The sequence below is a fragment of the Sinocyclocheilus rhinocerous genome, unplaced genomic scaffold (genome assembly GCF_001515625.1).
Source record: "Sinocyclocheilus rhinocerous isolate Xijiao unplaced genomic scaffold, SAMN03320098_v1.1 scaffold2547, whole genome shotgun sequence".
Classification (NCBI taxonomy): domain Eukaryota; kingdom Metazoa; phylum Chordata; class Actinopteri; order Cypriniformes; family Cyprinidae; genus Sinocyclocheilus; species Sinocyclocheilus rhinocerous.
Genome location: NW_015641447.1, coordinates 19379 through 36220, shown reverse-complemented (window position 1 = coordinate 36220; position 16842 = coordinate 19379). Strand labels below are relative to the sequence as shown.

Below are 16842 nucleotides of genomic sequence, written 5' to 3'. Positions count from 1 at the left end.
ATAATATTTCTGAGTACTGTGAACTTATTCCATTTGAGTCATAGAAAAATATAATATTTCTTGATATTAAATTAGATTCCATAGTAGCACAAATGCATGTGCTAATGTAATTCACGTCAAATTTTGATTTCCAATGTGTATAGGTCCATATAAATGCACTGATTTGATTCAAAATCCCATTTGCACTGAATATTTGCATTTGGAGTGACAAGGCCAACATAAGTGCTGACAGTCACTATAATGCCTTGTTTTATAGGCCTCAAAACAGTGTCTGACCCTCAATAGTCCTCCTGCAGGCCTCTTTCAGTCATCAGTACAGTTGAGGTTTTGCTCTTTAACGTGTGATGAATTTAAAGTGACGGCACTGTTGTTAATGTACTATGCAATGTTTGATTAAACTAATAAGATTAAACTTATGTTTGCCTAATAATTAGTAGTAGTAGAAGTATAAACAAAGTACGCTTTCACACCTGCTGTGTGTGAGAGAGAGAAAATATTTTTTTAAGTCTTTTATTTTTCCTTTATTTATTATGTGTGTTAAAATAGGATATGCACTTACTGTGTTGATCTGAACTTTCATAACCAGATCATGTCAATCTTGGAGGTTACATCAGAATCCACTCACACACAGTCCCTTGTGTTTCAATTATGAGTCTCATTAAATATTTATTATTTGTCTGTGTATTTGTACAAATGTGGTCTCTGAGGGTTTGAGATGTGGTATTGATGTCTACCTGAGGTGGATACTTTGGGCCACAGGGAGAAGAGAACCTTATGTTTGACACATGCTGTTATTAAGTGCACTATGTAAACATCAAAGTATTAAATAAACATGACATCTTCAGGGGATGTTCTAAGAAGTTGACGTGTAGTGACAGACACGCACTGGAACATATTTTTCTCTCCATTTGTCATAAGGGTCCATTTTTTTAAAATTGACATGTATACATCGTCTGAAAGCTGAATAAACAAGCTTTCCATTGATGTATGGTTTGTTAGGATAGGACCATATTTGGCCGAGATACAACTATTTGAAAATCTGGAATCTGAGGTTGCAAAAAAAAATCAAAATATTGAGAAAATCGCCTTTAAAGTTGTCCAAATGAAGTTCTTAGCAATGCATATTACTAAACAAAAATTAAGTTTTAATATATTTACAGTAGGAAATTTACAAATATTTTAATGGAACATGATCTTTACTTAATATCCTAATGATTTTTGGCATAAAAGAAAAATCAATAATTTTGACCCATACAATGTATTTTTGGCTATTGCTACAAATATACCCCAGCGACTTAAAGGGGTCATATGATGCTCATTTTCCACAAGTTGATATGATTCTTTAGGGTCTTAATGAAAAGTCTGTAACATAGTTTGGTTAAAATTTCTCAATGGTAGTGTAAAAACACCTTTATTTACCCTGTCAAGTAACAGCTCTTTTCAGATCAAGCAGTTTTTGTAGCATTTCTCTTTAAATGTTAATGAGCTCTGCTGATCCCACCTCTCTCTTCCAAGCTGCTCTCAGAGAGACTGTTTACTTTATGCCGAGTTCACACAGCACGATTTTCAAAGACGTCGCATCACTGTTGGTTTCACACTGAACGAATATCTGGGGTAGCATTCAGTTGTTGCTGTGTTCACACTGCGCGATGGAACGACGACAGGAGGTTACACACTGCATGACTTCACAAATTATTATTATTATTTTATTTTTTGGGGTAGTAGTCCAAATGATGATGCATTGCAGTCGCAGTCCTCTCTGACGGAATACAATATTTTTGTGTGAGGTGCAGAGCAGAATTTAAGAAAATATAATTAAAGAATTATAAAAAAGAATTATAAAAAAATATTATCCGATCCACTCCGAAGGCATGTATTTCTCATTCAAACCAAAGTCTTCTTGGTTTTTAACATTGGCTGGCAACCAGCATAATTAGGTGCATTACCGCCACCTTCTGCTCCGGAGTGTGGAACAGAGAGTTACATTCTACTTATTAATCCCGTCCTTTTAAGAAAATGAAAGAAAGCTTTACTATTTATTTCACTTGCCCATTTTATTAAAGATCTAAAATGTACCACCTGAATTCCATTCTTTTTGATTTCAACTATCATATTACTTCTTTCTTCCTAACATTTCTTACATTCAAGAATTGCATGGGTTACTCTTTCTTCTACTTTGCATTGTTCACATAGTCCATTTGGATACTTCCCTAATATTTTGAGTGTACCAGTCCAGTCTGTGCTGAAACGCTACTGTCAATCAAACTATCGTGGGAGGGGCCTGTCTGTGTGACGTCACACAGACAGGCATCTGAGATCGGCTCGATTTGAGAAAGGGGAAAACATTTAACGAGATTTTTAAAAAAAACACCAGGTGGATTTTTATCATTATAGGTTGTGTACACACACTGCCAACACGCATTTCAGTTCAAACAACTTGTAAAAGTGCATGTAGCATCCTATGACCCCTTTAAGACTGGTTTTGTGGTCCAGGGTCACATTTGTCTAACAAAATACAAATGTAAAGAGTATAATGTTGCATAATGTTATAACTGGTTAAACCTCAGTGGAGCTGTCATATAAGTTGATGAATTTAGACCAAAACAGTCACCCATACAGCTAGCATTTTATGTATCCTTAATGCACAAAATGAATAATATTTTCAAACTTCTGGGAGGTTTCTCATCACATGTCTCATATTTAATCTTGACTGCACTGTTATCTGGTTCAGTAAATTTTTGAAAAACAATGTGTCAGTTGTTACACATTGACATGTAAAATGAAGAAAAGTTGTTTTCATTTTTTGAAAGGCCATCCTGTAAGGCTACATACGATCTATTGGGACATACAATAGTTTTGAATGAGAACACATCACAACACATCAGTGACGACGTCAACCTTGGTTTCAATAAGCAGTTCGTTTATCACAACAGTTGTGAAACTGTGATGAGATATGCCTCTAGCAAGAACATAACGATACACAAAATAATCATATTGATTCAAGCATTTAACATTTATGAATTAATGTCAGAAATGAACAATACTGCTCAAATTATAGCGATCACGAAGAAGGTCCTTATTCTGTGCCAAACGTGAACAGCAAAGTGGATATACACTATACATCACCCGGGGTGATTCACCCCATCAGTTATATTCAGTTCTATACTGCCACCTTTTGGCAAAGTTGTGTAACTCAGAGAACAACTGTTGTTATGTCGAGATCACGAGAAAACAGCTTTTGTTAGGTCGAGATCTCGAGATAATCACGAGAAAACAAGAAAGGACTCTTAAGACTTCCATTGAAGTGCAATGTTAACACTGCCTCTTCCTCTTTGCTTGCAATGCAACACAAGCACGTGCCGCCAGATGGCAGACACAAACCTTGTCAAACTAAGAATATCCACAAACACAGAGCACGAGGAAGTGAGTTGCTAAGGAAATTATCCTTGACGACAGGAAGGCACAATAAACAGGGAGCGAGTTTACTTGATTAGCGTTATTGCTCGCTTTCCAGTTTTACCAGCATTGCCGATCAATGAGTCGATTGTGGTGATTGTGGTACGAGTGTTAATTTGAACTGTTCTGCTTTGTTAATGGAGTTGTGAAACGAGTGTAAATGGGTCTCTAATTGGCTAAAGTTAACGTTAGCGATCTGTTAGTTTTAATTTACGCTAGTGACTAGGTGGGGTTAGATATCTGTAGATAGATTTAACTGAAAACTAAAGCTGTTATCTAACGTTAAACCTGTTTTAATGCACCCAATGAACTTGTAACGGGTCTGAAAGTTTATAGCAGAGAAGTATGACGTTTATGAAGTTTGTCAATGCTAAAAATGATACAGTATGTATAATAAATCACAAACATGTAGAAATGGTTAAGATATGTTGGAGCAAAAAAAAATTTTTCATAAAATGTATGAATCTCAAAATATATGAATAGTGGAATATGCTAATACAGTGTATGAAATTGGTTATATAGCCATTTGAACAGATGGATGTGATAACTAACACACTGCATAATGATATTTCAGGACTCTTATGGCAGAATTGCATATAATTGGACAAATCATTGGGGCCACCGGATTCCCACAGAACAGCCTCTTCTGCAAATGGGGTGTACACACAGGTGTCCTTTTTGTTTTTATTATGAAATATGTTATACTCTGTTAAAAAGTTAAGTTTTACGGACCCCTAAAGGGATGTAATGATAATTAAGAAAAAAAAATGTATGCAAAATAATTGTATTTTAATGATTTTGCATTTTCTCCCAAAAGTGTTCAGGAAAAAAAAAACTTGCAAAACTTTTGCATTCACCCTCAAAACATTCGTGATGGTAATAATGATATATAATAATAATAATAATATGAGGTGTGAGGAAGAGCGCAATAGTTTTGTGAGAGAACACAAAACGCAATACTTTTGCAAAAGAACAAAAATATTTTGCAGGAGAATGCAAAAGCATTGAAATAATATGTGACCCTGGACCACAAAACCAGTCATAAGGGTCCATTTTTTAAAATTGAGATGAATAAATAAGCTTTCCATTGATGTATGGTTTGTTAGGATAGGACAATATTTGGCCAAGATACAACTATTTGAACATCTGGAATCTGAGGGTGCAAAAAAATCTAAATATTACTAATCAAAAATTAAGTTTTGATATATTTACGGTAGGAAATTTACAAAATATCTTCATGGAACATAATCTTAACTTAATATCCTAATGATTTTTGGCATAAAAAAAAAAATCGATAATTTTGACCCATGCAATGTTTTTTTGGCTATTGCTAAAAATATATCCAAGCGACTTAAGACTGGTTTTGTGGTCCAGGTCACATATGTTTTGTGAGAGAACACAGAATGCAATGCTTTTGCAAAAGAACACAAATATTTAGCGAGAGAATACATTTTCTTCCCATCTCATATATTTTTTTCCATCTCCATATTCACTTAGGGGCTTTGTAAAGTGGTGACCAGAAAACGCTGGTCTTATTGACAGTTATTGTGTTTGTCTTACATTTTAATGGTGTTAATAATTTTTTTTATGTTTTTTTATTTTATGAATGATTATTTTAATGTTTATTTGACATCCCAAAGTTTGTCTTAATATGAAGTACTAAAACCTTTTTCACTTTATGCCATTCAGGAGGAGCATGGAGACTTCTTTCTGGTCTGAAGGAAGGCCAGACTCAAGTGGACATGCCTCAAACAGGGGACATGGCATACTGGAGTCATCCCATTGATTTGCACTACACTACTAAGGGCCTACAAGGTATTCGTCTTGAGTTTTAGAGTGGCAGAAAGGGTTTATAATCACTTAGGCATGATTTAATATATAAAGGCTTTTTCTACTTCTAGGATGGCCAAAGCTTCATCTCCAAGTGTGGCATCAGGACTCTTTTGGCCGATGCCAGCTGTATGGCTATGGTTATATCCACATACCATCAAGCCCAGGACAGCATCGTCTGCAGTGCGTGACATGGCGACCGCTGGGATCCTGGCAGGATCAACTTGCTGAGATGTTTGTCGGAGGAGGTCCACAGCTGCGCTCGCCAGATCTAATTTACAGTGGCGCAGACCGATACAGACTCCACACAGTTGGCATGGGCACAGTTGAACTAGAGCTGTGCGTTATTCTGCGCCACTTTGACAGATATGGTGTGGAGAGCTGAGAATGGACTGCAGATTGTCACACATTTCAGATCAGAGATATATGGAGTGAAAAGAAGGTAAAATATTTTGTTATAATGAGCAGGAGGTAGTTCTATAAGGTATGTGTGAATGTAAAAATGTTGAATGTAGTATGTTATACAAGGAGTTGAGTGAAATGTTAAGTGATTGATTTATCTCTACAGACTGATAATGTGTTTTTGCGCTTTGGATCTCAAACAATACTTTTTTATTTCATTTTGTACACTTTTTTTATTCACAGTGTATGTTTTATAGAATTGTATTTTGTTTTGATGCAATTCAATTAGGCAGTTTTTAAATGTTAATCATTTCTGAATTAAACATTTTTAAGTCATTCATCAAGGATTGACATGAGAAAGTCCTATTAAAGAAAAACCTGACGCAGTTCAGGTAAGTACATAGTGTCAGTACATAGTTCTGTTTCATATATATATATATATATAGACACATCTTACTGTAACATTTTGTAGCATGCTCTGTGTTTTGTAGATACTGAGAATCAGCTCTTTATCACATTTTGCTCATTTCCTGTGTAGAGTGTTTTTAGTGAGACTAAAAAAAGATAAAAGAGCGAGTAAGGTTACAGCTCATTTTTGCCATCAGCAATCAGCAGGCTATGGTGAGTCAAAGTCTGAGGAAGAATATTTAAAAGACTACTCAATTTGATTTTTATATATATATTTAATTTATTTATTTATATTTTATATTTTATATATTATGTGTGTGTGTGTGTGTGTTTATAGCCGGCCAACTGTTCTGTTCTGATAGGGATGAAAAAACAACCATTTAAAAAAATATGTTGACACCATCTTGTTTCAGAAATGTTTTGAAACGTTGGGTCTTAAGAGTATTTTGATGCACTGTTTCGCATCCTTCCTGAAGTTCATCAGTTCCTCTCTTAAATTCTGTTTCTTTATATAGACAGAAAGAAAGATGGGGGAGGGTGTTTTTTTTTTTTTATACATTGATGAGTGTGTAGCTGTCGTCATTTTTTGGTACCTCTGCTAATTTACTGTTAAAAACCGTCTGCTTTCTTCTAAGTGTTCTCAAATTTGAAAGTAGGATACCTCCTTTGGGAATTGAGTCTGCATTCTGTAAACACAAGGTGTGGAAGATATTTCAACAGATAAACTGCAGCCCATAATTTCTGTGTTGTGCCATTTAACTGTTACCTTAACATACCCAACTAACCTTGTTAATTTCTTACTCATTAAAAAAAGTTTTACATACAAATAAATGAATACTTTTGAGAAATAAGTTCAATACTCACACATGAGATAGCAGTATCCTAAAGGCCACAATATACTTACGTCAAAGTTCAGCACAACAGCAGAAAAAAAATTTCCATGTCAAAGAAGGTGAAGTCCCAGAGTATACACACCTATGACATAACTGTCATGGAACAGTTCAGCATTAAGTGGACACTATATAGTTATCGTTCTTGGTATGAACAGACCTTGAAGTATATAGTATAAAGTGATATTGTTCTAATTCTATGAGAATTGGGAAGTCTACACTACAACTATAATGATGACGCAGAAGAACAATATTGTTGGAATCCCTTTCAGAACAATTTTTCCCCCCAGCTGATTAGCAAATAAGAACATTGATAGCCAACCATAATCCACTCAACATTAAAAAGCTTGAGGATTTAAAGTAGCAGACAACAAAACAGTGTATTGCTGTAATAAACAACACTATATTGCGTAGGTGTGGGTGCTAATATGTTTATGGGTTTGAACGGGCCTTAAGAAAGCTTTAATGTAACATAAGAAGGTTGTTAAGGATTCTTTCGTGAATTCTTGTTCAATTAGAAAAAGATTTCATAACATCTTGTTTCATTCTAAATGTTTAATCCTTTGTCGAGTGGATAGCAATAGCCAGCAGACTCCAGACACATGAATGCCATCATGAGTTAATTTAAACCCTTTGCCTCACATATTGTCCACAGTTTGGGTTAAATCTACAGGGGAAGCTACTGTGCTGCAAAGGAAGTGTTGTGTCATTTGGTTAAACTCTGCTGCTTCCTTTTCCTCTTTTGTCATTCCTTGAGTTGAGAGCAAACTAAGTTTTCAGAACAAGGGTACGGCACACGAAAATAACTGATATTACTTTGAACCTCAAATACGTGTATTTGTTTGTTCCTGTTGAGCGGGACCCAAGGAACCGTTGAGGTTATCGAATGGAAACTGTGTACTGTAAATGAAGCATGGTGGCTTGCAAAGACATCTATTGTGTACTTTCTATGGACCTCTGACTTCATTGGTGAGTTTTGCTTGTTTTATTTCAGATCCATTGAGTCTGTTGTGCCAGCAATATGGGCATCCATATCTCAGTGATTTTTGGGTTCTGATTCAGGCCGTTGGGTTTGAAGTAAAGAAGACAACACCAACTTATTCTGTAGCGATGCTAAAGTGACGCCTGCATTGTATATAGAAGTGCTCAAGTCCTTTTATTTCTGTAACCATCTAGTGCCACATTCAAAGACTAAACATAAATTCCAACGACGTTGACCATGAGGGTGGAGAGTTTATTACTGGCATTGCAATGCCTGTTGGGATTTGTGCACTATAGCGGAGCATTGTCAACATGCAGTCCTTTAGACCTGGAGCTAATAAAGAGAAAGCGCATCGAAGCCATTCGAGGACAGATTCTCAGCAAGCTACGACTGTCTAAGGAACCAGAAGTAGATGAGGAAAAGGAGTTACAAAACATCCCAGCAGAGCTCATCTCGGTGTACAACAGCACCGTGGAGCTAACTGAGGAGCAGGCGGCACCTCCTGAACAACCTAAAGAAGATCCTATGGAGGAGGAATACTATGCTAAAGAGGTTCACAAATTCACCATAAAACCGAGTGAGTGGGTCTGTCCTTTCTCTATTGTCTAGTCTGTTGATTATTGAATGATTACAGTGCGCTACTTAAATGGCTAAAATGCCATGTGCCCAATGATTTCCTCAGAGAATTGAGGGTGTGTGCAAATTATCTGACCACAAACAGGAAGGAAGGCTGCTAAGAGAATGCTAATGAAGTGACTCAGATCCTGAGAGTTCCTTGGTAAACTACAGTACCACTCAGCTCCAAACATCTCTTGATCTGTTATTGTCCCTTAAAACCTTATTTGGATGAAAAAGACAACACTACACTGGTTTGGGGGTGTTTTGGTGTCTGGTGTCTGTAATGAAAACCACTGACAATGACAACAGTCACTTGTTTTGCCACACACACACACACGCACGTACGTACGTATGTATGTGTGTGTGTGTGTGTGTGTAATTTTGGGATCAATAATATTTTTAAAATTAATTTAATACTTTTTGGTCAGCATGAATGCATTAAATTGATTAAAAGGCACAGGAAAGACATTTGTAATCTTTTGCAAAAGATTTCTAAAAAGCAAACAAAAAAAAGTTATTTTGAACTTACTATTCCTCGAACAATCATGAAAAAGTATCATAGTTTTCAACAACAATATTAAGCAGCACAATTGTTTCCAACATTGATAATAGGAACTGTTTCTTGAGCAGTAAATCAACATACTAGAATGATTTCCGAAGGATCATGTGACACTGAAGTAATGGCTGCTAAAAATTCAGCTTTGCCATCACAGAATAAATTAATAAAACTTCAAAATATATTAAAATAGAATTTTTTTTAAAAAATTGTAATAATGTTTTACATTATAACTGTTTTACTGAATATTTTTGAGCATAAAAACTACCACAAATGTATGTGTATACATATAAAAAGTACGTGTAGCTTTTTTTATGTCAATATAAATGCATACACATCTTTCCAATTGATGAGCTTAAGCAATAAAGAACACTTACACATTTGAATTTTGATTCATTTTAGTAAACCGGTTTGTTCAATAGATTCTGATTCATTAGTATCATCATTGAGATCTTATGTACTTTTTTGAGATCTTACCTAAAGCACCAACATATTGTTTTTACAGAATGACTATTTCATTGGTACTTAAATCAGAGCCCCGGTGTTGTTATTGTCACTATAATACGGAGATCTTCCCCCACAAAAAAAAACATCCTTTGTTTTTTCCTTCTTTCTGTGCTCCATTCAAACAGTGTCATATTTCCAACATTTTTGCTTTCTATTTTATCACCAGTGGGGAAATCCTCAGACATGTTCTTATGGTTCAACATCACAGATATAAGCCACACATTGGGTTTAAACTGCACAATCTCCCAGGTGGAGCTCCGTCTGCGCATCACATTGGTTTCAGGTGTTCCTGGTTCAGAGCAGAGACTGGAGTTGTATCAGGTCACAGGGAACAAGTCACGCTACCTGGAATCACGCTTTATTTCTGACCAAATGGCAAGCAAGTGGCTATCGTTTGATGTGACGCAGACCTTGAAGGACTGGCTGCAGAGAAATGGTGAGAATCAGTGCTGCCTGCCAAATGGGACCATGTGTGTTTTTGTGAGAAACTAACTACCATCTAATGTCAAATTAACCTAGCATGGAAAGTAGCTCATTTAAAACACATCAAATGACCAACTCAACTGTATCTAATCATTAAAATCTTAAATATCATAATCTGTTAAATTTAAATCTTTTACATTTAAATGTAATCTGTTAAAAATAAAAAAAGGTATTTTATTTAGGTTTCTAATCTGAATTTAGCGGTGTCCCACATTTTGCATTCAACCTTACCGCATAACTTTTCCCCTTTTATTTATTGGTAATGTTTATTAATAACTGCAACACCGTGTTATTGTTAACTATACCTAAAAATCATATTTAAAATAGTTTGTGGTAATTGAAATAATGAGCTGAAAACTGGAAATATGTCATTTAAAAAAACAATGTTTTTGAAGTGCTAAAATGACTAAAACTGAAATAAAAATAAATGAAAGCTAAACAGAAATATAAAAACCTAATGAAAACTAATAAAATGACAAAGGCACATAACAAAATTTATATTATTAATTAAATTAATAATGAAATACAATGGAAAATATAAAAATAAAGACTAGATCAAAATATTATTAAATAATAATACTAATACATAATACTAAAATAACACTGCTGCAAACTAAAATGTGCAGAATTTGCAAACTTGTTAGTCTTTTGGGTGTAGTTCTAGTTCTTTTTGCATTTACATTTTAATCTTTCAAATGTTTTATCTATTTATTTTAAAGATTTTATCTATTTAATTTTCATGTTGATGTAATGTTTATTGCTAGAAAAAAACAAACACACAAATCAGGATGTAATGTTTATTGCTAGAAAAAACAAACAAACAAACAAACAAATCAGGGCTTTAACCTGTATTTAGACATGTCCCAAAACTTTTCTAACAGGGCTGAAAAATTGCAACCGTTTTAATAATAATATAATTATGAAAATAAATAAATAAATAAAATAGTAAAAATATTTACATCATGACATCATGGGGATGATGATCAACATTTTGAAGGTTAATCTTCAGATGATTATTTTACTTTTTATATTACAGAAAACACTGGCACTGTAAGAGTGATGTATCTGTTTAAAATAAGTGTTATTACATATATGCATTGTATACAAAATAAAACTTTCTCTAAAATTTGTTTCATAGAGGCAGAGCAAGGATTTCAATTGAAGATGGGGGATAACTGTGAACCTCAGAAGACATTTCCAATCAAAATAGCAGGTTTGTGAATTAAAATGAAATCCTGTGTTGATGTTGATAGAACAAGCTAATATTGCTCTTTGTGTTTGCAGGTTTGTTTCGTGTACGAGGTGATACAGAAACCTTATCAGAACATATGCCAAGGCCTCACATTTTGGTAATGTCACTTCCTCTTGATGGCCACAGCTCATCAAAATCTCGCAGAAAACGTCAAACTGAAACAGATCGAGTTTGCACCGAGTAAGCCTTTTATGAGTCGACATAAAGTAAAATTTATATTCTTTATTCTTTCTAAATCAAAAGCCTTACAGTGTGCCATCTTCCCGTTAAATGCAGTAAGTCTGACGGCTGCTGTGTGAGAAGTCTGTACATTGACTTCCGCAAAGACCTGGGCTGGAAGTGGATACATGAACCTTCTGGTTATTATGCCAACTATTGCACTGGCTCTTGCTCTTTCGTCTGGACTTCAGAAAATAAGTACTCACAGGTAGGAATCAGGACTGACAGATGCTTTGAAATGTTTTAGAACTGGACTGACTGGAAATATGGGTCTGACATTATCCGATTTTCTTTGCCTACAGGTTCTTGCGCTGTATAGGCATCACAATCCTGGTGCATCTGCTCAACCCTGCTGTGTACCTCAGGTTCTAGACCCACTGCCCATCCTTTACTATGTGGGCCGGCAACATAAGGTCAGAATAGATTTTATTGATGTTTTTGATGTCACTTTCATCAGTGGTCAACAGAAATATCATCTAAATAATGCTCACTATAACTTTCCCCAGGTAGAACAACTGTCAAATATGATTGTGAAGACCTGCAAGTGTTGCTGAAAGCCCTATCTCTGTTTGGTCCTGATGAGCAAAATCAAGAGAGGAACATTTTGAGGCAGTTGTAACCCAGTTTATTCCTGTTGTTTGGTCAACTTGTCCTTTTCATTTTACTTGACTCCACTGTACCACACTTAGATGTACTGATTGTCTTATACTGTTGTACATTTATGTTGAGAATAACACTCTACATATGCTGTGCATGTTGTCATAAAAGTGGTAATATTCATTGTTTGATATAGAGGAGATAACTATTATTTAGCAGAAAATCAAATTGTGACTTAAAATTTTCATCACAGTTCAGGTGTAGATTATTCTGAATAAAATTTTGCATATAAAAACTATTGGACACATGTTTACTGTATTAAGTGGAATATGATATTTCTCGGTTCTGTTTTCAGCAGACTGTTTATATACTTGCAGGTTAACAAGCATTGCTTACTTATTACTTAATTATGCTGTTGACATTGAAAAACCCTCCTTGTTTTTAAATATGTGCTTGCAAATTATTTTAAATTATTTTCTAAAATTACTTTTGTTGTTGTTGTAATTAATCCCTCTGAAAACACAGAAAAATAGTGTTTTAATATCATAATGTTTTAGCTCCAAAAGTAAGCAACGTTGTAATGTAGTTCAGGTTTTCGAAAGTCTGTGCTGTTGGTGTCATTTTATTGCCGTATACTGTATTTGTGATCACCACTGAATGTTTTTAGTGCGTGTTGTTGCTCTGTTTTTCCCAGAATCCACATTTGTTACAGGTGTTCAGGAAAGACAATTTCCTGCCAGCTATTTTGTTGTGGCTTCACAGCTGGCAAGGCTTTTTTTATTTGTTGTTGTTTGTTTTTATAAAGGAAGTGAATTAAAAGTTTGTGCACTGTGTGGTAGATTACTGCATTTTATGTAATTTATTTTACTGTTACTGAAAATATAACAGAATTAGAGCCAGTTAATTCTGATGAATTATGTTTATATACCAGTTTGCTATATATATATATATATATGAAGAGTTCAGATGCACATATATATATATATATATATATATATATAGCATTTGTAGCATTTATCCTTTTTTTTTTTCATGGGACTGAAGTTAAAAATAGACAAAATGTGTGTATATGGTCTCTTTATTTTTGTAAAAAAATAAAAATATTGTTAATTTAGATGTTTAGAATTTTTTTGTTTTAGTCCTTAAAAATGTCAGATGGTAATCAGAAAGAAATGCTTTCATCCTTGGCTTCCCTATTTTTTTTTCCAAAAAATATTAATGTGACAAGTAGGTACGGGGTTGAAGACTGTAACGCATTTGAAGGGATACATTGCCTTCAATTTGAACTTTCAGTTTTGTTTCTTTTTCATATTGTCCCCTTCTTTCTGGGTCAACATATCTGCATGTCCAGCACTGTCTTTCTGCGACTAATGTGGGTGCAATTTCTGATGTAGGATGCTTGTCAAAGTTTAAGTGGACATATTACATCAAATATTGTATTTATAACAAAAATACGAGTTTTCATGATTTTGTTAAGTAGCTATATATTTACTAAAACCAAGACTATTTTATATTTTTTAATTAAATTATTAATACATTTATTAAATAACTCATAAATAACCCTGTCACGAGTTTACAATCTAGAAACAATGAGAAATCTATATATCTGTGTCAGGGTTGAGTGGGGTTTTTCTCTCAAATCGGCCACTGCTCCTCATGTAGTGTAGGAGAGCAGACATATGGCAGCAATACAATAAGTATATTGTATATACTTATGGATTACAATTAAATGTTGAAAAAAAAAAATCATTTCCATCTTAAGTTTATGTGACAGGGGGTAAAGTTGTTAAGCTTGACTACCATTTTCTACACCACAATTAAAGAGACCTGAATGACGTCGTTTTGGATAAATGATGTCACATATGGGTGGAGTCTAAATTATTATATGCCTAGAATGGTTAGTGTGACGAGGTTGAGTTCATACTAAGGGAAATAACTTTAAAGTTTTTTGTTTTTTTTATAAAATATCTTGCATTTTTTTTAGTAAAATATTTTTCACAAGAAAGCAAGGAACATAAATAAATGCTTACATTATTGCCAAAAACTATAGACACTGTGCACATTTTGTTAATAATTTTCTAAGTACAATCTCAGTGAATTGCCTCAGGGACATGACAAAATGTTTGGTGTAAGATAGAAATAGAAATAAGATCGATTATTTTATGATAAAAAATATTTAAATGCAGTAATTATTTTTATTCATTATAATGGTCATACCAAAGTATTGTGAAAAGCTTTTAATACTTAATATTTGGTGAACCACCACTTCAAAAAATCTGAGGGACAGAAATGTTACCGAATCCCAGGAATTACCCAACAGGAGAGGTAAAGAGTTTGAGGATATTCTTTAGATTTTTGTCCTATGCTGCCATCTAGTGGAACAACTGGGGTGAAGCTATTTTAGTTCTATTTGCACTTTCCACAAATGAATGGAAATGAATACAGGTTCTTCGACATGATTCTAAAGTGGTTAGATCAGGGCTGTCCATTTATTTATTTAAAAAGTAAAAAGTGAAATAAGTAATCTTGGTTTTTGTTTCTCAATGAAAACATCATTGACTTCAGTAATGCAATATTGTGAGCATGATCCAAACAACAAGATGGTTTTTAGTTTAATGATGCTGAGAGTGGGGATTTGATTACCAGAGTTAATTGCAGTGTTTTATTACATATGCCAAACTTTAATCTGCCAGCTGGTAGAGTAATAGTTCAGATACATTACAAAAAGCCTATACTACATTCACTGCAGTGATAACTAGCCTACTTTCTGCTGTCCAAAAAGGTTTAAGATACTGTACCTTTTAGTACTAGTTACAATACCAGTTTATTAGCTGGATTGTTTTACAGATTGCTTTATGATGGCTTTGATTTCTCAAGAACAGAGCTTGCACCAACAAAAGCTTGCATAAAATCACTGGTGTTTTACTTCATGTAATCATAAGTGTTGAGGTGGGTATGACTGTGGATGAACTGCAGAGCACAAAAATCAGTATTCTATAATACAGTAAATATTTCTCTATCGAATGCTTTGAGTATCCTAAAATAAGCACATGACTTGAGGAGAAATAACCTTTGAGCGTGAAGAATGTGAAGGCAGTCAATCTTACAACAAATAATTTTAATGGTTACAATTTAAGAGCACAAGTTCACAAATGTTTTGGCAAACTAAATATGCAATGGACAAAATAGGAATTCTATACAGAGATTTCGGATTGTTCAGATGGTAAATCTGAACAATATCTTCTGTTTATCTTAGCTAGATAAACAAAATGACCCTAGAAACCGAACAGATACTGAAAATAAGATATGGAGAGCTCATATCTTCCCTATAATTCATTCATTTACATTCAAGAAAACTGTGGCAAGTACATGTCAGAGCTTTTTAAAATGTAATTTAATGTCATAGAAGTCAAAATTTACAGTATTGTTTTCATGTAAGCATGTCAGTATATTTTGGAAAAGTCAGTCACTTCCAGATGTAATCATTACATTCTTTTCAGATGGAATGAACTGATGTTCTTCACGCTTCCATTCCTGTACAGTCTTGTCCCACACTAGCTGTCCATGCGGCTCTTTGGCTCCTTCAGGCAGCATTGCCAGATAAACAGGCGTTTCTGCTCCTTCCTCTGGACTCTTGGTAGCATTTGGTCCAGCCATGTCTGTTCGCACCCATCCTGGACAACAAGCATTCAGGAGGATACCATCACCTGGCCTTGTCTCGGTAAGAACTCGAGCCTGGATCCTTGATAGCACAGTCACACCGATCTAAAAAAGACAGAAAACAAATACACGTTTAGTTTGGGCCTGCTTATTGCTAAAACACACTACCCAACAAATCAGACACCTTAGTATGTCAGGGACAAATAAAGATGTTTGTTACCTTGGTGGTGCCATAGGCAGTGTTTGGCAAGCCCTGAGCCGTATGAGCCCCAGCCTGTGCAGCCTGAACAAACTCTCCCATCAGCAGGCACAACCTCCTCTGACAAATCTTTATTTCGGAATCTGTCCAAAGGTAAACATAAAAACAAATTAAATACTCAGCATGCTGTGTACTTCACCTTATCACTTATTATAAAAATGTATTCACACACTTTGCCTGTAGTTCAGGACTGCACTGGTCAGGGGATTTCTTGCTAACAAAGCTGGACACATTGACCACCCTAGCATTATGTCGAAGTATCGGCAGAAGAGCATGACACACCCACAGAGTTCCCCAGAAGTTGGTGCGCATAGTCACCTCAGCCTGTTCTCCAAATGGTTCTGTTGCGGAATCTAGAAAAAGAAGAGTATTTGAAATGGCTGTAATATAAAATATATAATATAATATAATACAATACTTTTATTAAAAGCTTATTTTATTAAGCCAAATGGTATCCTTCTGCTAGAAGATATAGAATGTGTTTTTGTATTTAAAAACCAACACGAGATGCAGGGCAGTGAAAAGAAAAAAGAAAAAAAGAGTAAGGTCTAGAGATGTTTTTTAAAAGCTCAAATCAATTGGGAAAACAATTGGAAACATTGCAATGGAACTGAAAAATGCTTTCTGTGTGAATGGCCTCTTACATAACAGAATGTTGCGAGGATTTTAGCACAGAATGATGCATGACCATCTAATCTAATCTAATCTAATATAATCTAATAT

General features: G+C 34.6%; 2 protein-coding genes and 1 pseudogene across 2 annotated transcripts; 2 read left to right on the top strand and 1 right to left on the bottom strand.

Annotated features, from left to right (window-relative positions):
* The first annotated feature begins 3438 nt into the window (after window positions 1–3438).
* On the top strand, window positions 3439–5879 carry LOC107754962 (B9 domain-containing protein 2). The gene is made up of 4 exons (XM_016571612.1): window positions 3439–3558; window positions 4031–4125; window positions 5146–5271; window positions 5358–5879. The coding sequence occupies exons 2-4, from the start codon at window positions 4038–4040 to the stop codon at window positions 5669–5671; spliced, it is 528 nt and encodes a 175-aa protein (XP_016427098.1). The 5' UTR covers window positions 3439–3558; window positions 4031–4037; the 3' UTR covers window positions 5672–5879.
* Window positions 5880–7743: 1864 nt separating this feature from the next.
* LOC107754964 (transforming growth factor beta-1) lies at window positions 7744–13021 on the top strand. The gene is made up of 8 exons (XM_016571614.1): window positions 7744–7955; window positions 8163–8545; window positions 9816–10085; window positions 11271–11345; window positions 11417–11564; window positions 11661–11811; window positions 11906–12016; window positions 12110–13021. The coding sequence occupies exons 2-8, from the start codon at window positions 8206–8208 to the stop codon at window positions 12155–12157; spliced, it is 1143 nt and encodes a 380-aa protein (XP_016427100.1). The 5' UTR covers window positions 7744–7955; window positions 8163–8205; the 3' UTR covers window positions 12158–13021.
* Window positions 13022–15644: 2623 nt separating this feature from the next.
* Window positions 15645–16842, bottom strand: part of LOC107754957 (carbonyl reductase [NADPH] 1-like) — a 3649-nt pseudogene continuing 2451 nt past the window's right edge.

Coding starts and splice junctions, on each gene's coding strand:
- LOC107754962 (XM_016571612.1), top strand. CDS start 4,038: ATGGCAGAATTGCATATAATTGGACAAATCATTGGGGCCACCGGATTC. Junction 4,126..5,145: donor CAAATGGGGTGTACACACAG/GTGTCCTTTTTG, acceptor TATGCCATTCAG/GAGGAGCATGGAGACTTCTT. Junction 5,272..5,357: donor CACTACTAAGGGCCTACAAG/GTATTCGTCTTG, acceptor TTCTACTTCTAG/GATGGCCAAAGCTTCATCTC.
- LOC107754964 (XM_016571614.1), top strand. CDS start 8,206: ATGAGGGTGGAGAGTTTATTACTGGCATTGCAATGCCTGTTGGGATTT. Junction 8,546..9,815: donor CAAATTCACCATAAAACCGA/GTGAGTGGGTCT, acceptor TTTTATCACCAG/TGGGGAAATCCTCAGACATG. Junction 11,565..11,660: donor ACAGATCGAGTTTGCACCGA/GTAAGCCTTTTA, acceptor CGTTAAATGCAG/TAAGTCTGACGGCTGCTGTG.